The sequence below is a fragment of the Colobus angolensis genome, unplaced genomic scaffold, assembly GCF_000951035.1.
Source record: "Colobus angolensis palliatus isolate OR3802 unplaced genomic scaffold, Cang.pa_1.0 Scaffold45, whole genome shotgun sequence".
Lineage (NCBI taxonomy): Eukaryota > Metazoa > Chordata > Mammalia > Primates > Cercopithecidae > Colobus > Colobus angolensis.
The window spans coordinates 5,346,358-5,370,227 of record NW_012117932.1 but is presented as its reverse complement, the minus strand read 5'-3'; the positions used below and the strand labels follow the sequence as shown (position 1 = coordinate 5,370,227).

Here is a 23,870-nt window from a genome sequence, read left to right as displayed (position 1 = left end):
CAACAAGTTGCAGAATTATCTGGAAAGATAGTCATCCGAGTTTAATGGTTGTTACCTTGACAGAGATAGTTTGCTATCTCTTTGTAAAGTTTGGCATGTTGATTAAAACGGGGAAAAAATGAATAAATTATATATATATATTACATATGTCTATATATACACACCCATACATGTACAGATGTATATAGACATACACACATATATATTTGCTTTATTTTTGGATTTGAAATAATTGCAACCTTAAAAAAGAGTAACACATGTAATACAAAGACTCCTGTATATCCTTGACCCAGATTGAAATGTATGGATTGTTGAGATATTGGCTCACTTGCTCAGTCTTTCTCTCTCTCGCTCCATTTGATAGCTGCAGATACGTTCTTTTACCTCTAAATATATGTCCATGTATTTCTTTAAAAACAAGGATATATAGAGATACAATTTTCTAATATGGACACATATAGTTATTAGCCTGGAGAATGTGCAGGGATTTCACATAACAAATTAGATGAAGAATGTGAAAATAGCATTTTTAAACTGTAAAGAATTATTATTAAACAATGCATGTCTCTTTCTATTGATATGCCTTAAGGTAATTGGTCACTTTTATCTGAAGTTTAAAGAAATTAGTCATTACCGGAGCACAACTTCAGATAATACAAAATGAGGAGACAGCCAAAAATTGTAATAGTTTTCGGTAAGTGTTCAAAACCCAACTGTAGTTTAATGTGTGAAATTCTCAGTGCCTCATGAATTTGATATTAGGAAAACGCAGATAAGATGTCCTGGAAGGTAACAGAAAATTGAGAAATGCTCCCAAATCTCTAGCAAGTCAACTAAAAAGTGAAAAGTGACTGGAACATCTAGCCAGGAATATTGTTTCTTAAGTGGGGCTCAAACCTAATGTAAGTTATATACAGGAGGAATACAAATCAATAAAAACTTATTCTTCAAAAAAAGAAGGCCCCCATTTCAAAGATTGTTTTCCAATTACACCAAATATTTCTGAGCAAATTTTTAAAATAAGTTAATAAACAATTTATGAATCATATCAGCTTTTTTGTTGTTGTTGTTCGTTTGTTGAGACAAGATCTCTCTCTGTTGCCCAGTCTGGAATGCAGTGGTACCATCAGGGCTTACTGCAGCCTCAACCTTCCGGGCTGAAGTGATCCTCCTGCCACAGCCTCCCAAAGTAATAAGTGTGAGCCACCACACTCAGCCCATATGGGCTTTTTATAAAGAAGACTGAAACTTGTAAATAGTTTGAAAATCTTGATGGCGCTTTTCAAGATTTTTACATATCTGAGTTTAGTCTATTTTTGTGAAAAATGTGAGGATCTTGCCAGAAAATATAGGGCATGTTTCCATACCTTGCACTAAATTAAGCTTGACACTGAAATTATTTGACAAACTAGTCACTTCAAAAGGCACTGTAAAAATACTCATTTCTAAAATGTTTGTGCTAAAAAGTTACACCAAAATACATGAACTCTGACAATGGACGGATAAAATTCTTCTTCAAGTTTGCGTTTATAAATAAGAACATCATGCACTGGAATAAGCCCCACATTTCCTTGCATTCTACAAACAATGCCCTTTCTTCTTTAAAATGTAATCAAGGCTGGTGGTGACAGCTCATGCCTGTAATCTCAGCACTTTGGGAGGCCCAGGCAGGTGGATGACTTGAGGTCAGGAGTTCAAGACTAGCCTGGCCAACATGGCGAAACCCTGTCTGTACTAAAAATACAAAAAAAAAAAAATTAATCTATTGTTTGGAATTATAAACTGGATGCCATTCAATTATAGCCTGTAACAGAAAGGAAATAAAATGCATTTGAGCTTAACATAACCAGACGCTGCTTTTTCTTCTGGGGATTGAAGTTCGCAGATGCTTGGAGAGGTTGATCCTCCACCAGGTGGAGGCGAGTGTCTCAACGCCTTTGTCTGCCCGCAGGTGAGCGAGATGGAAGTGAACGGGCAGTTCGAGTCCGTGTGCGAGTCCGTGTTCAGCGAGCTGGAGTCGCAGGCCGTGGAGGCGCTGGACCTGCCCATGCCCGGCTGCTTCCGCATGCGGAGCCACAGCTATGTGCGGGCCATCGAGAAAGGCTGCTCCCAGGACGACGAGTGTGTGTCCCTGAGGTCGTCCTCGCCGCCGCGCACCACCACGACCGTTAGGACCATCCAGAGCAGCACGGGTGAGTGTGCAGGCCCACAGCCAGCCTGGTCTCTGTGCTGGCTACGGCATGACTGTCCCCAAAGACTGTGCCCTTGCTGTCATCACGCATAGTTGCCAGGAACAAGATACCACCCATGTCCTACAAACCAAAGGTTTTCCTTCCCTATCTGCCTCTATCCCCACCTCTGGCCACTCTCCCACACCTCCTTCCCAACTCCATCTCTGGCACCCGCAGGGGAAACTGCAACTACAGCACCATGAGGGAGGGACAGCATAGCCCAGCGGCCAGGGACTTCCAAAATCCCCACACAGGTCTTAGGAGCTGATCCCCACCAGCTCCTACTCCCAATGATTAGGCTTGGCCTTTTAGGGCTGTGACCCTAAATGAACCAGACACCCTACTTATGACCCATCACAGAATTGAAATGACTGTTTTATTCCAAGATAGCCACAAAGTGACTATCCCAAAAGACCTGAAATATCACTATGAGAAATAAGAAGGAAGAAATGGATGACCCGTAGTATTGATCGCACATTTTATGAGTTTTATTTTAACAGAAAGCAGATTTATTTCACTATTTTAAAACTTCTATTGATCCTTTATAAATAGCACCTCCTTTTCCCTCTAAACTGTATTTAAGTGTGTGTGGTTAAACTGTATTTTTGTCAGTAGATTTTAAGCACAGAGACATAGAAAAGCTTAACGAGTTTCCGTGACACTGGAACCTGCATAATAATATAGCCGTGGGCCATGTATGACAATGTGTGCATATGTATTATATATATAACATTTGAGTTCCAAAAAGAAAATCCCACTGTTTAACTAGGCTTAACTTTATGATTGAACTCAGCGTAACTTCAATATAGAACATTCTACAAGAAGATCATCAAACTTAGACTCAAGATAAATAATGATGAATAAATTAGAAAGAAAAGCCTGTGTCAGAATATTATATCATTCCATTTTAGTGCTAGGTGCATCAAATGTCAGTAATTATCATTCAGTCTAGAACTTTTGCAGGCTTAAGAGTTAAAAGGGGCCGGGCGCGGTGGCTCAAGCCTGTAATCCCAGCACTTTGGGAGGCCGAGACGGGCGGATCACGAGGTCAGGAGATCGAGACCATCCTGGCTAACCCGGTGAAACCCCGTCTCTACTAAAAAATACAAAAAACTAGCCGGGCGAAGTGGCGGGCGCCTGTAGTCCCAGCTACTTGGGAGGCTGAGGCAGGAGAATGGCGTAAACCCGGGAGGCGGAGCTTGCAGTGAGCTGAGATCCGGCCACTGCACTCCAGCCTGGGCGACAGAGCGAGACTCCGTCTCAAAAAAAAAAAAAAAAAAGAGTTAAAATGTCCTCAAATCCAAGTTAAAATCGTAGATATATGGAATTGAGGTGATAGTTTTATTTAAAATAAATATACGGGTTAAACAAGAGGAGTTCATTCTTGACCACTGCAGACTGAGATCTCAGTGTTAGGAGAAGAGATGCTTCCAGGCCTTGCGTTGGCCAGGCAGCTCAGCAGGGAGCCCAACAACTCAGACCCTGGCTGCCTACCTCCAGACCAGGGATGGTGGATGTCCGTATGTTCTTGATCACTAGGAAATTCTCCAAGAACAGCCACAGATCAATAAATTAAATGAGAGTTATTTATGAAGAGAAAAAAATAATTTTTTTTGAAAAATCAACCATGAGCATGTTTGTGTGTGTTTGCATTCATGCAGTGTGATTTGGAAGGTCTGCCCTGTCCCTGTAGTGTATCACTATGTCTTTTGGTGTGTCCCATTTTCACCACCCCAACCCAACACACAACCCGTTCCCAGTGTCTGGTCCATTCTTCCGTATGATGAACTCATTGCCTGCCAGTTGAAATCACTCCTTAAATATGTAAAATGCAGATTCTGGCCCAGAAGTCACAAGGGGTGCTGTCAGGAGAACAGTTGGGAAGGAAAGGGCTGCTGGCTCACTCCTTTGCCCTCGGGAAACAGTGTCGCGGATAAAGTAGCAAAAGACTTGGAATGGTTTTTCTTTGCTCACTTGTCAGATGTGCGTGTTTTTGTCATTTTACTTACACTTCCTGCATCAGCGCCTGTCCCATGCTCTTCACTCCAAACACACAGGGGTCTGCCCTCCTAAGACACTTCTCAGATACTCTGGAGGCTCCCAGAGCTCAAGCCATAGAGTTGCCAAGTAAAATCCAGGTCGTCCAGTTAAATTTCAATTTCAGGTAAAGAGTGAATAATTCTGCTGGATAGGTATATCCCAAATATTGCATGAGAAATACTTATATACAGAACTATTTGTCATGTTTGTAGTATTTTCTGAAATCCAACAAGCCTTTCAGAGCAGGAGATGAATGAGCCCTGGGAGAGTGTCTCGTGTTGTTCCATTTTGAATCTGAGTTGAATCTAAAGGGCTTTAGCCGGAAATGCTATGTGGGAAAACACCCAAAACGGGGAGAAGTGAGTCCAGCTGCAGAGAGGGGATCGCATTCGCTTCCTCTTGGGCTCTATGAATCTCATCCTAAATACGGAGCCACCTCCACCTGCAGCTCTCCTGGGGAAGGCTCCAGGCTTGGCTGCCTCTGCAGGGATTCAGGGGCAGAAAGGTGTGACTTGCCCCTGGGGTTTGTGATGGATAAAATGCCGAGTGTTTGCACAGGGCAGCTTTACTTCACCCAGAATCATTAAACTAAACGTAATGTGTCATCTTCACAGGCGTGGAAAAATAAACAGTTTAAGTACTAAACCATTATAGTAGATTCAATAAGCACATAGGATATTTTTCCAATGTTACCTTTCACAGTTTCTCTGTGACATGAATTTGTTCTTTAAAAATCCATTGTTTTATGATATGATAAGGATCTATGCCCTTTATTCTGCCCCTCCTACTCCTCCTGTATGCTATTTCTCTCTCTCTCTCTCTCTCACACACACACACACACGCACACACGCAGACGCATTTCCTTCTCGTTTTCTCACATGATCTCAGTACTGTCATATTAATTTTCTTCCTCTAGTTTCCTTTTTACATTGCATCAAATATAATTTCCTGTAGAAAAATGCAGAAAATTGATTTTCTTACAGGACCTACTAATTTTTGAAAGAAAACGCTCATCTGTGAAAACTGGAAAATGAGTTTGCTCTAATTTTATTGATTTCCCCACATGCACGGGTCAGATGCACATCTCGGTTTAGCAGGACTTGATGTAGATGTGTCCTTTTGCCTCTCTTCCTCTGCTCATTATTTTCAGATACTCAAGGCAGATTTTGTTTTTACTAAACTTACTCTTTGTCCTGAAAAAATTCCTCATTTTGTCCACTGCACTTATTAGGCAGAACTTCTCTCCACAACAGTCCACATTCTGAATCTTTGACATTTGGTCAGCCCATTTAAATTGCTCACATTTTCAGCAAAATATGCTATGAAATCTTTCTCTCCCAGCCTTGTTCTTTATTCGTATTCATAAAATGAAATCACAGACAAGAGTCTGATGCCATATGAGAGAATTATGAAGATGGGCTGAGCTCTAGGTGGCCGCAGGGATCCTCTAGCTATTAGTAGATGAGCAATGATGAATGGAGATAGCTCAGCAAATCAGGACAAATTAGGGATGAAGTTACAGCAACTTAAAGTTATGCTTCCTTGAGCTTATTGACTTCTTGGCTTGTCTAACTATGGTAGAATCTCGGGTTCTTTCAGCCTATAATCTACTTCAAGCACCCAGATTTCTCTCCATCCAATAGACTCAACAGTTTTCATATAAACCACGGTGCCTGGGACTATTAGGTTAATATTAGAGGAGGAAATATTAGAGCACTTAATATTACAGCAAGAATATTAGGGTAGGAAAGTAGAATGAAAACATGATTCAGTTAATATCATGACTGAAAAACAAGAACCTTCGCCTCAGTCATCTAAAATATTTTGGGTAACAGTAGAACTTGATGCTGGAAATACACCCAGACCTCCACGTCAGAGGACTGGATTAAGCCTGCCTCTGAAGGAATACACCAATGCAATTGTATGGGTTCAAGGGGAAGTTTTTGTTTTACTTTCTGTGCTGGATATTTCCTAGGACCTATCAAAAGGTATTATCACATTGTAGCTAGGCAGACTTGTATCTGGTGATATCAGTAGTCTGAATAGGCAGAAACATTGTCTAATAATCATACACGGTGATCTAATTATTATCTAATAATCACACATCCGGCCAAATACAGGCACACACTCGTAAATGTACAGAAAAAAAACTCCAAAAAGGACACAAAGTAAGTCATTTGCAGTGGTTTCCCAGAAAGTAGTAGGTGGGAAGAGGCAGATGGTAAAGAGATAGGGAGATACTAAAAATAAGTATTTCTGACTTTTTATGATTTTAATGCCAAATATAACATTTGAATAGAACTAATGCTCCTTGATAGAAGTAGGCAAACTATCATGATGTATATTCTCGGGCGGGGGGGTGGGGGGTTCTGTTTGTTTTCTTTTGGTATTTTGAGACAGAAGCTCCCTGTGTCACCCAGGCTGGAGTACAGTGGTATGATTATAACTTACTGCAGCCTCCACCTCCTGGACTGCAATCCTCCATCTCAACCTCTGGAACACAGGTAGCTGGGAAAACAGGTGCACACCGCCATGCCTGGCTAATTTCTTTTTTTCATTTTTTGAGATGGGGTCTAGCTCTGTCACCCAGGCTGGAGTGCAGTGGCGCAATCATGGCTAACTGCAACCTCCGCCTCAAGTGATCCTCCTACCTCAGCCTCCTGAGTAGCTGGGATTACAGGTGCATGCCACCACACCTAGATAATTTTTTGTATTTTTGGTAGAGATGGAGTTTCACCATGTTGGCCAGGCTGGTCTCAAACTCCTGGGCTCAAGTGATCTGCCCACCTTGGCCTCCCAAAGAGCTGAGATTACAGGCGTGAGCCACCACACCCAACAGATTCTCTGGTCTTTTAAGACATTTCTTCACTTTGAAATTCCAAAGAAGCTTTATGTAGCAATAATACAATTTTTATAAAGAGTAAATAGGTTCATTTGCCACACTGTTACTCTTAAAGTTTGGCCAGTGTGCTATATTGTTTTCTTTTTTATTTATTTATTTTTTAATTTTGTGGCAGGGTCTTGCTCTGTTGCCCAGGCTGCAGTGCCGAGGTGTGATTATGGCTCGCTGCAGCCTTAACCTCCCAGGCCCAAGTGATCCTCTCACCTCAGCCTCCATAGTAGCTGGGACCACAGGCACATGCCACCATGCTCGGCTAATTAAAAAAAAAAAAAAAATTGTATAGACGAAGACTTACTATGTTGCTCAGACTGGTCTCAAACTCCGGAGCTCAAGTGATCCTCCCACCTCAGCATCCCAAAGTGCTGAGATTACAGGTGTGAGCCACTGTGCCCCACCAATACTGTAATTCTCTTATTAGAGGAATTTCTTAAACAATGATGGAGTTGAACTGTTCTCTTCTCTTTCACATAGTTCAGGGAGGGGAGTAAGGACCCAGGGTACAGTGTCCCCCATGCGAAAGCAGTGCTTACCCTCTTGGATGTGGCTTGGGACCACGGTTACAGAAGTATTTACAGTTTGATGTTTGTAACATGAGAAATCATATTTTCCTCTAAGTTGAGACACGTTCTTCCATCTTCCTACCTTACATCCTCCCCCATTCCTGGCAGCTCTGAGACGCTTGCTCAGGCCTTGCTTAATATAGCAAAAGCAACTAATCTTTTCATCATCTGAGGTCAGAACTAATATTCAGAAGGTTCTCCTTGGGTTTGGGTCTTCATTCCAAGTCAGTCATCTTACCCAGGAGCCCACACCTCACCCACCTTCATACACCCCACACTCCAATCCCACACGCACTGCTCCCCACTCCCCCCAACATGAACCCTAAACCCTAAGCAGAATGACATTAAGATAATAATTTGTATTTGCAATACGCACAGCTGGCGTTCAAAAACGGAAGCAGAAAGGAAAAGCTGCAGAAAAATCTTTAAGTACTCCACAAACTGCACAAGCCACAGATGACTGAATAATCAGGGTAACTTTCCTAGGGAAATAGCATTGCTATTCAAACAAGTTGAGTCATCAAATATTAGCAGTAAAAAAAGTTCTATATCATCCAGGCTAGTGGTCTGCAAACTATAGCCTGTGGACCAAGTCCAACGTGCTGCCTGTTTCTGTAAATTAAGTGTCATCAGACATAACTCACACCCATTTGTTTACCTGCTATCTGTAAACAGAAGTTTCAGCAGAGTTGAATAGTTCCCTCTTTTAAAAGCTGAGTTGAATTGTTCGTGCAGAGTAGTCTCTGCAGGAATGTTTCGGTCCACAAAGCCAAATACATTTATTATGTGGCCCTTTACAGAGAAAGTCTGCTCCGCCTATCTAATTCATTGAACCCATTCGAAGGTAAGGAAACTAAGGCCCATAGTGGTGAACCTCCAGCAGGAGGCAGAGTCAGAATAAGAAGCTCAGGTCTCTCAGTAAACACCCCTTTGTTCCTCTGGTGCCCAGCTCTACAAATTATTTATTGCTTGAGTATGAAGTTAATCTGAACTTCAGTTTCTTCATGTATAAAATGAGATGACAATGCTGATCCTCTTCCCAGCATTAATGACCATTTGGGGAGAATTCTTAGAGTTCAGAGAAAGCTCACTTCTTTCTGCCAAGCACCCAGTTAATTAATAGATCCTTGTTATAAAGCAGGGAGGCAAAGGTTCAGAAGTTGAAGGGACAGATATCAATCAGAAGCTTTCTGAACAAAGCACCTTTCTTTTCTATTCAAGATAAAATCAAATAATAAATATTCAGATACTGCCTGGACTGGTTCCTTGTCTCTCTGCTAATGAGTTTTCCTTCTTTGAATCTCTCCAAGTGGAACTGGAGACATCGCGTACTTCCACCCTTGCAGGCTCAGATGAAATAAAAAAGAGCAAGATTTATGACACAAACTAGTCCTCTTGAGAGGCAGCTTATCCTTGTCCGCTGTTACATTGAAGGAAACTGACAGTGATGATTTTCAGGAGACTTCTGGTTATAACTTTTCCTTTCTTCTTTGGGGCACTCGAGGTGGGATTCCTCTATAATATTAGGAAGTCATAAAAATGCAAAAGTCCTATCAGACACAGAGCGAGATTTAAAATCTGAAGAATACCATCTGCTTCCACCTCCTGCCGTTGTTTGGAAGCACATAAATCACCTCTTGGGAACAGAGTGCCAACCTTGAAGGGCTATGCCTCACAGACGGCCAACAAGCAAGTCCACCTTTGCCCACATTCGGGGTTATTGCGTGGCAAACAGTGAAGGGGCTTCCAGGGTTTTATGGCACACTGGCCTTGCCTTAAAGTTGTTGTGAGGTTCACATGAGATCATTCATAAGAAAGCATTATGCGAATTACAAATTAGAATACCTCTACTTTGGCTTTGATTTGAAATCTCTCAATCTGGCTTAGTTTAATAATAATGATAATAGCTAACCTTTAAGCACTTATTATTTGACAGGCATACAAACAGCTGCATAGATTATCTAACGTAACCATAATGCATACTCTATGACTCCTACATGGTATTATCATTTAAATCAAACAGAGAAAAAAACAAATAAGACTTAGAGGGTTTATACAATTTGACCAGGCCCCACAGATAGTAAGTGAAATTCTCTCTGTAGTCACCAATAAATGCCTTGGCAACTATGGTATAATCTGAAATAATTTAATACAAATCCATTTCTGGAATAAAACGCCTAGGAGCTGTTTTCTTTCATTCTTTCCTCTCCCAAATATGCATCTAGCTTCCTGCCATATTTGAAACCTGTATTTTCTATAATAATTTCTGGAAAATTCTCCTTTTTAAAGAAACATTTGTTCACATATTATTGACGTGGCCTCTCATGTTGGTTTGTCTGTGAAATATCTGTTTAAAGAAAAAGATGTGCCTCTTCCGGGGACATTGTCTGCAGGCATTCAGAATGGTCCAGGGTTTGACATACCGACATAGGCTTTCCTACAATACAGCCTCTAACAAAACTAGGCTGTCCCGAACCCCTGGTAATAGAATTGTTTACCTTTATACCAAGAAGGTTGGGAAAGCACCAAAATCTGCATGTGGTGTGTGCCCAGGCAGACTTCGAGGGGTTCGCGCTGTAAGACCTGAAGTTCTTATGAGATTGTCCAAAACAAAGAAACATGTCAGCAGGGCCTATGGTGGTTCCATGTGTGCTAAATGTGTTCGTGACAGGATCGAGCGTGCTTTCCTTATCAAGGAACAGAAAATCGTTGTGAAAGTGTTGAAGGCACAAGCACAGAGTCAGGAAGCTAAATAAAAAAATGAAACTTTTTTGAGTAATAAAAATGAAAAGACTTGCAAAAAAAAAAAGGAAGGAAGGAAAAGGTTTTAAAAAAAAATAGACTGAAATTAAAGTAAATTTTTTTAAAGCCTATAAAAGGAAAATACTCTCTGGGTTTAAAATTTCCGGTTACACTCAGTCGTTTTGACATTATGTGTACTTGGAAGATCAAATATCCAATCCCCTGATCTAGTCATGGGGTTGTCAGACCGCACTAAATGGAAAACATAATTTTTGCCAACTCATGCGTAAATTAAGCAGGTGGCAAATTCTGTTTTGAGGCTGATGAAGTGGTCAGGTATCTGTGCCCTTGGGTTAAGTGAAAAAATACTAAACTAATGTAATTCTGATCTGACTGGTCTCTTGATTGAACTGTAGAGCAAAGACGTGAACAATAGCAACTCAGTTACAAAGGTCAATCAGAAAACACAAACTAGAAAAACAGGCTCTCTCAATGGGAATCTTTATCATTCACTTTTTTCTTTATGATACCTCCACAGACACCTTTTTTTTTTTTTTTTTTTTCTGGAGGCAGGGTCTCACTCTGCCGCCCGGGCTGGAGTACCGTGGTGCAATCCCAGCTGACTGCAGCCTCGACATCCTGTGCTCAAGCAATGCAGTAATCCTCTCAACTCAGCCCCCAGGGTAGCTGGGATCACACCAGGCTCAGCATATATATATATATATATATATAATTTTTTTTTTTTTTTTTTGAGACAAGGTCTTAGTATGTTGCCCAGGCTGGTCTCAAACTCCTGGGCTCAGCCAGTCCTCCTGCCTCAACCTCCCAAAGTGCTAGGATTACAGGTATAAGCCCCTGTACCTGGCCCATAGGCACTGTTATGATGGAAGAAACTGACATTTAAAAAAGCCTTCATAATCCAGAGTTCTCTGATCCGGTTCGTATTAAACATTAACAAATATAGCAAAGTCATAGCAGTTGGAAACTGTCCATGTAATTAGTACTGGCGTTTGGACAATGCTGCAAAGCCACTTTAAGAGCAACATTATTCAGCTCCAAGTGGTAAATCCAGGACCTGAAGTTTTGTATTTCTGTCTATACCTACTGCCATTGACTTTCTGTCAAGTTTTCAGGGCAAACCTTTCCTGCTGCCAAGTGTCCTTGATTAAGAACAGAGAAGACCAAAATGAATAGTACCATGATTTTACTATATTGGCATTTGAAACAGTCTCACATTTATTTTAATGACAAATCAATGATCGTGTAACTCTGGCGATCATTTTGAAAGCTTTCTTTGCCATCTGCTGGTGTCCTACTGACATGCAAGATAATTTTTCCACCAACATACAAGAGAATTTTTCTTTTATTTTACTTACTTTTTACTTACTTTTTTCTTCTAATTATCAATATTACTGAGAATACTAATTTTAATTCTATAACTTCTAATTAAACTTATGGAAGAAAATAACTAGTCTAAGTTATCTCTAAAAATATGACAGACTGTCAAAGTTTAATTAGCTTTTATCCCTAGAATATTTTGTGGTTTCAAAGGGGTACATACTATTATTAAACTTAACATTGATTAACCAGTTTCATGTTGTAGAGATGTATGTCTGACAAGAAGTATCAGATCTAATCAAGACAGAAGTTCATCCTGAATTTCTGGATAGGACTGCCATCCTGTCTCTCTTCAAATCCAACCTTAAATTTCTTTTTCACCTAACATTCCATCACATATTTGCCCCACAATGAAATGTAAAATTTATGAAAATTAGTGGGTCCACCTCGTCCACTACATTGCTTTTGAAAACCTTTCTCTTTTCTAAAATGTTGATTATGGCCAGAGAATCACAATGATACTTCGATGTTTGCTTGTATCATTTTCGAGAAACTTCTTTCAATCATCTTTTATTTTTATCTTGTTAATTAGAAATGATTATAGATTTATAGGAAATTACAAAGATAGAACATAGAGGTCCCTGTACTCTTCACCCAGTTTCCCCAACAGTTACATCTCAACAATATCAAAACCAAGACATTGACATTGTTGCGATGTGTATGAATAGGTTTTTTGTTGTTGTTGTTGTTGTTGTTGTTGTTTTGAGACAGAGTCTCGCTCTGTCACCCAGGCTGGAGTGCAGTGGCGCGATCTGGGCTCACTGCAAGCTCCGCCTCCCGGGTTCATATCATTCTCCTGCGTCAGCCTCCCGAGTAGCTGGGACTACAGGCACCTGCCACCACACCCGGCTGATTTTTGTATTTTTAGTAGAGACGGGGTTTCACCATATTAGCCAGGATGGTCTCAATCTCCTGACCTTCACGATCCGCCTGCCCCGGCCTCCTAAAGTGCTGGGATTACAGGTGTGAGGCACTGCGCCCGGCCGAATAGTCCATCATTTTATCATGTGTAGATTTCTATATCCACCACTATAATCAAGATGTAGAACCATTCCGTCACCACAACGATCTCCTAGTATCCACATTTTGCCAGTTGGGTGAAGTATAGAAATCTTACCTCCCTTCAAAGTCTCTTTGCCCTCTCCCACTTAAAATTATCTTCAATATTTCCTACACATACGTCAAGATTCTCGTCGCACAATGTTATACTTTTTGCTTCAAATATCAAATATAACTTAGAAACTTTTAGAGAAGGAAACTCTATTGGATTTGCCTGTATTTTTTTCCCAAATTGTCAAATTTGAGAAATTTTCAGCCATTATTTCTTCTTTTATTTTTTATTTTTATTTTTTATTTATTTTTATTTTTATTTTTTATTTTTTTTTTGAGACAAAGTCTTGCTCTTGTCCCCCAGGCTGGAGTGCAGTGGCGCGATCTCGGCTGACTGCAAGCTCCACCTCGCGGGTTCAAGTGATTCTCCTGCCTCAGCCTTCCCAGTAGCTAGGATTACAGGCGTCTGCCACCATGCCTGGCTAATTTTTGTATTTTTAGTAGAGACGATGTTTCACCATGTTGGCCAGGCTGGTCTCGATCTCCTGACCTCAGGTGATCCATCCGCCTCGACCCCGCAAAGTGCTGCGATTACAGGCGTGAGCCACCACGCCCGGCCATTTTCAGTGATTATTTCTATGGCTACTTTTTCATCCCCCTTCTTCTGAGATTCCAGTGACAAAAATGGCCACAATGCTCTCAGTGGGGGTTTTGAGCAACGTGGTTTCCTTAGAGGCAGATAGGTGGGCAGGCACTGTTTCATCTCCATCATATAACATTATCTGCTTGTTGAATACAAAAAATATTTCTTCCACGCATTCTAGAAATGCCCCCATCAAGTATGACCCAACTTTCACATGGACAGCCGCAAATGGGAGACCAAAGTTACACTGAGCCACTTTACCCAGCACACAGTGCCTCTTATTGGTATAAGACCATGCCTGGCTAATTTTTTGTATTTTTAGTAGAAACAGGGTTTCACCATCTTGGCCAGGCTGATCTCGAACTGCTGACCTCCTGATCCGCCCACCTTGGCCTCCCAAAGTGCTGGGATTACAGGCGTGAGCCACTGCGCTGCCCCTTTTCTGGTTTTATTGATAATGCATTTACCGTATCCCTTTAAATGAAAAGAATGTTGACATAAATCCAGGTTAAACTGACACAAATTAAAGCAACTTTCTTTTTATTTAAAAATTGGTAACCTGAAATATGAAGAGCTGTTCTCATTCTCAGAAAAAGAGAATGAGAAACTCACAATCCAAAAGCCTGTATCACTTTCTAAATCATTTAAATAAACAGGGTGCTAGTACTTGACCTTGGCACGTAGCAGTCTTGAAGTTCCTACCACTCTAATATAAGATCTCAGCTGCTACCTTGGGACCCTACAAGGAGTTAAAGACTTTAAACACCAGTCACTTTGTAGCTTTGCAGTGGTTCAGCAGTTAGCCATCTAAACACAAAATCTATAGTTCTTGTACATAGAATTTGCCCCATGAATATCTGCTAATTGAGAGGTGAGAACATAAGATTTCCTCTGGAAATGTGCTGCTCCAGTGAACACTGTAGCTTTCTGGGATGGCTCTGATGTCTCCATAGAAGCAGAAAATCTTTACTGGTTTTTCAATCACCTGAAAATAAACCACCTCATTACAGAGAGAGTGGGGTAGTCACATGTTACCCCAAACCATTTTGAGGAACAAAGTTTCAATAATTTCTTCCTTGGAAAAAAAGAACTTCTAGAAATGGGTGATAGCAAGAATCTGAGAGACTGGTAAGTGCTAACTGCTGCAGAGAAAGCCTTCCTTTCCTTTTCTTTCTCAGGCTGTTCATCCACTTCTTGTTCTTTCTCTGCACTGTCTTGTCCAAAGCGCCATGGAGGTGAGATTCCTACCCACCCTTCTTTCCTTTTCCCTCTCTTATCTGTAAATAACTAAGTGGTGCTAATAGAACCTCGGTAGTAACCTGGTCTCAAATCTCTGTCTATAAACATCTAACTAAAGAGACTTCATGGACTGCTGATCACATTTCTAGAGTGAATATAAAACTTTGAGAAAATCTATAGAGGATTTGCATCAACATATATTCTATTTTTCCTAGTTTTCTTTTGAAGTGCATCATATTCCAAAAGCCTTACAAAATAGTATAAAGCTGCTAGGATGGAGGTCTTTTCCCTGTTTTGAATCTCCACAAAAAAGAAAAAAAAAAAAAAAGGCAAACTCACACTCTTTGCACCAATCCAAGCCATAAGAAACAACCCAAGTTATATGTAAAAATGTCTAAAAACTTTTTGAATTTTTTTTTTTTTTTTTTTTTTTTAGACGACGCCTCACTGTGTTGCCCAGGCTGGTCTTGAACTCCTGGCCTCAAGCAATCCACCCACCTCCACCTCCCAAAGAGTTGGGATTAAAGGCATGGGCCACTACACCCAGCCCACAAATGTTTTAAAAAGTTTATAATAATATGGGGGCCAGGCGTGGTGGCTCACACCTGTAATCCCAGCACTTTGGGAGGCTGAGGTGGGCAGATCACAAGGTCAGGAGATCAAGACCATCCTGGGTAACATGCTGAAACCCCGTCTCTACTAAAAAAAAAAAATACAAAAAATTAGCCGGGCATGGTGGCGGGTGCCTGTAGTCCCAGCTACTCAGGAGGCTGAGGCAGGAGAATGGCATTAACCCAGGAGGCGGAGCTTGCAGTGAGCCGAGATCGAGCCACCACATTCCAGCCTGGGCAACAGAGTGAGACTCCGCCTCAAAAAATAATAATAATAATAATAATAATAATAATACTGTGGGAAGGGGAAACGCTCTGGTATTATATTAAACTAGAAATCCACAGGACATGGGAGCAATATCCAAAATAGTGTGTTTTTGTACATACACACATAACTCAGAATGTGTCAAGAATTTTTGCTAAGGAAAAAAAAATACTAGAAAGAAATGCACTAGAATGTTAAAGTGGTTACGTTTGATATTGGAACCAAAATGGTTTTGTTTTTCTCCTTATACTTTAGTTTTCAAATGTTCTGTGGTGTGCATGTTTCACTTTTATAATAAAAGAAAAAAAAAATGAGACAGGGTCTCACTGTCACCCAGGGTGGAGTGCAATGATGCAATCACAGCTCACTGAAGCCTCAACCTCCTAGGCTCAGGCAATCCTCCCACTTCAGCCCCTGAGTAGCTAGGACCACAGGCACAAGCCACCATGCCCAGATAATTTTTAAAATTTTTTCTAGAGGCAAGGTCTCACTACATTGCCCAGGCTGGCCTCAAGCGATCCTCCCACCTTAGCCTCCCAAAATGCTGGGATTACAGGAATGAGCCACCATATCCAGCCAAGGAACCATTTTTAATGAAGAAATAGCTAGTGTTTCATTGGTTTGGTCCTACTGGAAGCAATAATACATCTCATGTCAGCATATCCTTCAGGTTTCACCTTTTTTATATTATTTTCTTGATTAAATGAAATCTTTTGGATTCGGTGATTGGGCAGGATCACTGGAGATTATCTCCAGAAAGGTGCTGCTGTGCTATTATTGTATTTATCTAAGCATACAGCATCTTCTAGTAAGGAATTATTTTTAAAAATTAAACTAAGTTTTTCAAAAATATTCTTTCCTTTGCTTTCCTTGACCCCCATATGGGTAGCAAGTGAGGTTTTATAGATTTTTGTAGGGTTTTTTCTCCCTCTTCAGATGTCAGAGGCAGTTAATTTGCAAACCACAGTTGCAGGTGGTTTTTGAAGCAGAGGAAGTTTAGGACAAAGGAATAAAGCTACATAAAACCAGCTCATGGTGTCTTTAAAAATATAAATCCATGCCTTTGTAGTCCTTACTCTAACAAAAGCTCAGCTCTCAAGGGCATGCTTTCAGTAGTACCTGTGTTCCAGCCAGAAAAACTCCCCAAGCAATTATGGTAAGAAAAAAATGTTTCTGTCACAGCCACGATCTAATATAATAGTGTAAACCATCTGTGTTTTCAGAAAGGGAAAGCGCTTTTGAAAATAGGAAAAGCGAAGTGCTGGGTAGAATTGTGAAGAGTCATGGCAAATCATCATCATCGTTATCCATTCAGAGAGAAAGGGATATTGACAAACCTACGCTAAAAGAGGATTAAGAAACCTTGCATTGTGAGCTGTGTCAAAGCAATGAAACGAAGGATAATGCTTTCTCAGACACCTGTGCACCTCAGTGCAGCACTGCGCAAGCTCTAGTGGGAATGGTGCTCCTGAGTTAGCTGGTGACATTCGTTGCAGCCTGTGCCTTTCCCTTCTCAACCTCTTCCTTGACTTTTCCTTTGCCTTCCTTTGCCTTCCCTTCTTCTTAATCTTTTCCAGAGAGAGCTCAAAGGCATTTGCCCATTTCTCACCCATTCCAACAGCTCTAGGGGAAACTTTAGGAAAAGTAAAAATAGCCATGCTCACCAGTTCTCTCTTTTCTGACCCATGTTCTTCTGGAACTCTCTGTTTGAGGGAATGTGGCAGGAATGAGATCCTAGAAATAAGCAGTTGAGCTTCTTCCATTCATATGGTTACACTGCCTTGGACAAGACTACCAAAGGCTGGTATTTCCCAACCCATGTTTTATAGGACAAGTTACTTCAAAGCATTGTGAAGCCTTCATCTAAAAGAAAGAGAAACTACATCTGCAGTGTTGTCTGCAGAATTTTAAAATGTTACTGGGCGTGGTGGCTCACATCTGTAATCCCAGCATTTTGGGAGGCAGAGGCAGGCAAATCACCTTGAGGTCAGGAGTTCAAGACCAGCCTGGCCAACATGGTGAAACCCTGTCTCTACTAAAAAATACAAAATTAGCCAGGCATGGTGGCAAGTGCCTGTAATCCCAGCTACTCGGGGAGGCTGAGGCAGGAGAATCTCCTGAACCTGGGAGGTGGAGGTCTCAGTGAGCCGAGATCACACCATTGCACTCCAGCCTGGGTGACAGACTCTGTCTCAAAAAAAAGAAAAAAAAAAAAAGCCCACCTAATCAGTTAATTCTTTTAAGCCTATTAGTATGCTGTGGCAGTCAAGCTGAATGTATGCAACAGGAGGCTTTCAACTCAGGATGATGAGCAAACTGAAGCTGATATTCAGCCTAGTGCTTAGGATTTGTCATGAACATTAATAGGAACCGTACATGTTATCCAGAGCCTCCCATCTGGGGGTGCATCTCCATCCTTCTGGGGTTGTACTGTCATCCCTTCTGGGATTGTATTTCCATCCCTTCTGGAGCTATACATCCGTCTCCTCATGCACAACCTGTGGCTGCGTTTGAGAAACAATGGACTATTCAAATCGGCATGTAGTTTGTAGTGATTCCTTCCAAAAATGACTCTTCTAGATTACAGCCGCGTCGCAGAAAAACCCTCCTCTGTCTTAGAAAATCATGCGTTGTTTTGCTTTGCTTCCATGGAAAGTCTTCATAGGATTATATGACTGGACAGGACACCCATATCTGTCTCCCCTGGAATTAATTTCGAATCAAAATTGTTTTTTAAAAAAAGGGATTAAGAAACTTGTGGTGCTTAAAGTTCTTTCTGAAGAAATTGTTTCTAATGTTAACACCACACCTCCAGAAGCATTGGAACAGAATTGGCTGATCAAGTCGGCTCCCTGGGGCCCATCCTCTGACTGTGCTGTGAGGAAATGTGGGTGTTTCAGAACAGGGCGGAATCCTGACAGTGTCCCCGCTTGGCTGCCTGTTTTCCTATGTAGTCCAACATGGTAAATCATCCTCAAAACCTTTTATTTTTGGATTTCCCATATGTTCAAATGTGGGTACTCTGCATAGCAGTCCCACCGCGGACACGCACTGAACGTCTGCAGTGCGCCAGACTCTCCTGGGCGCTCTGTGTCATAAACATGCGTCTTTCTATCACACAAGTGTCACACTTCGTATCAGAGGAAAGACCACCAAATACTTACGATTACTGAAGGTAAAATCAAGTGGAAGAGCTAAAGCAAATTCTGAAAATAGAAGTATAAGCAAAGGCATAATTCATCAATGTGCCGCGTATTACTTGTGCCTCCACTGAGCCTACTTCTATCTTATACCATATGCCTTAGTTTGATCCCAAACGGCAGTTTGCACATGCTCATACTTCTAACTACTAACAAACCACTGTAACATTTGCTCATTTCCCCTTTTAGACTGAAGCTTCCCCCAGATGCACACATCTTTCCAATTACTGTCAAAACTTCAGTTATCTGAGCGATGTGTCCACAGGCCTTCAACGCCATCCATCTCGGATTGACCTTGTCCTCATTCTTATCATTCTTTGCTCTTAATCTTCTCAGTTGTAGGGTTAATATCTCTTGTGTAGGTTATGGCACCAATTGCATGTTCTGGAAAAAGCAACTGAGAGTCCAATCAGTTGCAGCTGTGCAAACTCTAGCTCAGCTGATCCGGCTGTGAACAGCAGCAAAGCAGCAGGGAGACAGAGAAACGCTAGAATGGTCTTGAGTCCACATGAACCCGGGTTGTACTTGGTGGTGGTTCAGGGTCTATCCTATGTATATAGATCTCCCAATAGTCTGCATCTGGTTTTTGCACCAAGGCAGGATTTGATGAGGATTGATTGAAAAGAATAACAGCTTTCAAGGCCAATACTAGAGCTTTTGCAAATATTCACTGTGCCCTACCCCACCCTTCTGAGCACATCTGAAGGATAACTCTGTAAAGGAAACAGTACCAGTAGAACAACTTCACTCCCACGAATTTGCCTTTCAAACTGGGTAAGTGAGTTAGGAGTGAATTGATTCCACTTCTATCTTTTTGGTCCACTTGCTTAAACTTATGGTCCTGCTGGCTGCAAAAAGTAGTAACGTAAGCACTTTAACTAAAACTTGTGATTGCCTCTTTCATTTTCCCATATGCACTGTGGGAAAGCCCCATGCTGTCAGCTGCAATAAGCCAAGGAATGATTAGAAGGGCAGTTCTGTGGCTTGACAAACTCCCCAGCAAGTAGCCCCCCAGCACCACTGCCATTTCACACCCCATATTGTTTCCCTGTAATGGGCCTGCTTAAAATCAGACCCTATTTGCTACTTGGAGAAAATAACACTATGGGTCACTATTAGCTCTTAATAACTGAGGTTCAATAATTCCATGAGGTGTTTCCCTAAGGAAGGCCTTGTGGGAGTTAACAGGTATAGGTGAGAAGCATGAGCCCCAGGTGAGACTTTCCAGTGGGAAACCCTGGGTATCCAGGCCTCGGCTAAGCGCAGCAGAGACCCTGCGTGCCTAGTGGGAAGGGTCAGGCCAGAGAAAGGTGAGTTGCTGGGAGTGCAAACCCCGCGACAAACACTGCTCTGGCTCCCGAAGTCCACCCCTGCTCAGTACCACAGTGATGCTGGGCTGACCCCCACTACAGTCCAGGCTGTTTTCCATCTCTTCTAGAACACTCAAGAAATAAAGGTAGGGCTGCATTTCTCAAGGAGAATTGAGAAGGCAAAAAGTGCAGTGAGATCCTCACTCATTAAGTGTGTATTCCAGGTTTGTAGCCTCAGCCTTCAGGACAGAGCAGAAAGAAAACCCAAACTGCTAGCCGTTCACTGGCCATGCTCCACCCACGCCACCCCACCGGGGTCAGTGTGATCTTCACAAAAACACCTCTAGCCAGAACCCAGGAATAGTTTGCTAGGACTCACACCTCCTTATACATTTCTGTATGTCTCCCTTCCCACAGCCCATCCCCACACTCCTCATCCCTAAACCACATCCCCATACTCAGATGCATTTCTGTCTTCCTTTTTTTTTTTCTTTTTCTTTCTTTTTGAGACAAGGTCTCACTCTGTTGCCCAGACAGGAGTGCAGTGGCATGATCATGAGTCACAACAGCCTTGATCTCCTGGGCTCAAGCAAGCCTCCCACCTCAGCCTCCCAAGTAGCTGGGACCACAGGTGGTGCCACTGAGCCAGCTAATATTTTAAATTTTTTTGTAGAGATGGAGTTTTGCTGTATTGCCCAGGCTGCCCTCAGACACCTGGGCTCAAGTGATCCTCCTGCCTTGGCCTCCCAAAGTGCCAGCATTACAAGCATGAGCCACCACACCCGGCTGGGTTTCTGTCTTACTCCTCACCACAGTCAACACGGCTGATGATCTGGGTGGGAGATCATCATCGGCCACTTTCAGGTGATTGAAGTTGAAGTTGTCTCACCTAGGTGGTATTTTTATTTTTTGTTTTACATTCTATTTTTGTTCCAATAGACCAATTGGGCATAAAAATTTCATAAACAGGCCGATTTACCTGGCTATTCTTTAACACAATTTTCAATCATTCATAGCGATATGATCTGATTCACTTGTGTGATGAAAGCATTGATCACTGGAGTCATTACAGGAGGGGCATCAAGCTGTAGCTTTCATCCTCTCCAGTTATCAAGTTCTTACCAGATTGAAATGCCTGAAACAACAAGGGTATGCCCTTGGGTTTGTTTTTACTTCCTTTTGTGCTGCCCTCTTACACTCTGTGGCTGAGATCATCATGTTTATAGCCAAGACTCTGCCAGGCCTTGCCCAGGGCGGCCCCTCCCGGCTCTCTGACTTCCTCTGTCGTGTTTCTGGACTCTTCTGTTGCAGACACACTGGCCTTCTTCTTGCCCTCAGCCCCTGTGTTTCCCTAGCTGTGTCCTCTGGCCTCTGTGTGCCACCTTCTCAAGAACACCTGTTACTTATTAGACACTCACCAGGGAACCGTGACCCACACATGGAGAGCTCTGACCTTCTGGAACCCAGCAAGCTTGTTCCTGCCTTAGGGCTCTGGCGCTGCTTCCACCCACTCCCCACCCCTGTGCCTGGAGTCCCTCCCCCACCTCCCAACTCCATGTTCACCTCTCTGTCTCATGGCCGTTTGGCTCTGCCCCAAGTCAATCTCTTGTCCTTTGCAGTGCTTACTTTTTCTTCATGACACTTATTGGCACATGAAATTAAATATTCACCTGAGTATTTGTCATCTCAATTCCAGCCAAAAAAATTTTTCTGTCTTCTTCACTGCTATGCCTCCAGCTCTTAGAACAGTGACACCTGTAGTGAATGCTTTAAACACATATATGGAATAAATAAGTAAAAGAGGGCTGTGCTTTCCTCTCCACAGTCATTGATACCGTCCTTGATGGGAGCTTTTCTGGAAACAGAGGGGAGAACATTAGACCAGAGTCTTTAACCTTCTAAACCTATACCTCTTCTTGATAAACAAACAAACAAAAATCAAATTCATGTCCTTCTGCAGAGCCTGAAGCTGGGTTTGGAGGAGAAAGGGGTGGGGGGTGAAGTAGGGCCCCCATCAAAATCTGCAGGGGCAGGTGACAATTTTTTATCACAAGGAGTCTTAAGTCCCAGCCCTTCAAATCATTTTCCCTAAATATTCCTTCCTTTTGGTAGGAGTAGGATAAGAGCATGTGAGAAGGTTTCCGTTCATGGTAGCTTGTCTTTCCTAGTGTAAAATGAAAGACCACTGGGTATTTATGGAGAGAGCCCACTGCACAGAGAAGCATAAATCCTGCCATGACCCAAGCTATATGTGCTAAACTTAGCCACGCAAGAAGAATCACTTTCTCCACTACAGAAAATAGCAGCACCCTATTTTAAATGTGCTTCTCACTGGCTGTAGGAGTAGCAGTGATTCATCTTCTGTAGACCTGAGTTTTAGTTTTGTGAACTAATGTATAAAGGAAACCAGGTTTGGGCCTGTCCTGGGCTCCTTAGATCTCAGAGGCAAGAGACCACAGCCTTATGCCCATGCTGTCTACTTGCAATTCCAGTATTAACTGGGCATGGCAATGGTAGGAATGAAAAGAAAAGAGGAATATCAAGTATTATTGAATCCTTCAGTCCTACAAACCCTGAACACTTCTCTGTGCCAAACCCCGCGTGCAGAGCTGGCGGAAATCATGCCTGCCCTGGAGGGATTCACAGTCTAGCATGGACACCTGCACTTTTCATGTCAGCACCATGTGCTAAATCTTCAATTTCTGCACTGCTGCTTTACAGTGAGCCTCTAGGACCCAGTGCAAATGCACATGTTCTGCACAGACTGAAAAGAGGCTGAAAAGCCTGGTGTAATCTGTCTCCCTAAATGACCAAGGGATTGTATACAGTTGACATGTGCAATTACTTTCAACTCTACTGGTACATTGTTGAGAACTCAACTTCAGGTCAAACATGCTAACAGTTCAGCTCACATTCGAACAAAGCTGATCAGATCAAAGGAGCTGGCACAACACTGCTCTGTGGTTTACCGGTGATTAGTGAAGCATTCTTAACATACATTCTTCAGTCTTAGGAAGGCTTCTAAAGGGGTGTCTTTGGTAAATATCTGGAGGCAGATTGGGCCAGTACAGAGTGAAGGAAGGTGTGTAGGGGATTGGAGTGCATGTTAGGTTGCACGGCAGCTTTCTCTTTCTATGTAGGCCCAGGACTTGGGTTTGAGTTTACTTGTATGTAGTTTTTCTTTAGAGCCCTTGCCATCATTTGCAAATGTATATTTATAGGAGCACTTTGAAGGAAGGACTATGTTTTTCCCATGATTATATAACCAGTATCTGGCATATAATAAATACTCAGTAGATATTTGTTGAATAAATTAACTAAACAAATAGACTTTGTAAATTTTTTTCTGTCCCAGTCTTTTTGGAGCATGGATTCCACCAAATTACAGGCTTCTGAAGAGGTGTAAGGCATCTCAAAGGCAGACAGCGATTTCTCTGAAAAATCTGTTTTTAAAGAAACCTGGTCCTCTCTCCCTTCTTCCTTCCGCCTGATGTGCACCTGGGAGAGAAGCTTCGGAAAGTCATATGTGAGTCACAATGAGGAGTCTCTTTACAGGTACTGTCAAGTACACTCTTACAATTTATTTTCTCCAAGAAAAAGCTAATTCAGGTCCTTTTGTATCCTTTTCCTTCATTACCATTTCCAAGCTTTAGCTCACTTACAATTATGCTTACTTAAG

The 23,870-nt window shown here is 42.0% G+C and overlaps 1 protein-coding gene and 1 pseudogene across 2 annotated transcripts in view; both read left to right on the top strand.

The window, feature by feature from the left end:
• Window positions 1–23,870, top strand: part of DLGAP1 (discs, large (Drosophila) homolog-associated protein 1) — a 691,004-nt gene that overhangs the window by 426,003 nt on the left and 241,131 nt on the right. Inside the window, exon 6 of the mRNA XM_011957822.1 lies at window positions 1,952–2,192. Within this exon, the coding sequence (XP_011813212.1) occupies window positions 1,952–2,192 (241 nt within the window). The remainder of the gene's footprint in view (window positions 1–1,951; window positions 2,193–23,870) is intronic.
• On the top strand, window positions 10,103–10,489 carry LOC105523071 (annotated as a pseudogene). The gene has a single exon (XR_001003533.1). The product of XR_001003533.1 is annotated as a 60S ribosomal protein L34 pseudogene (transcript).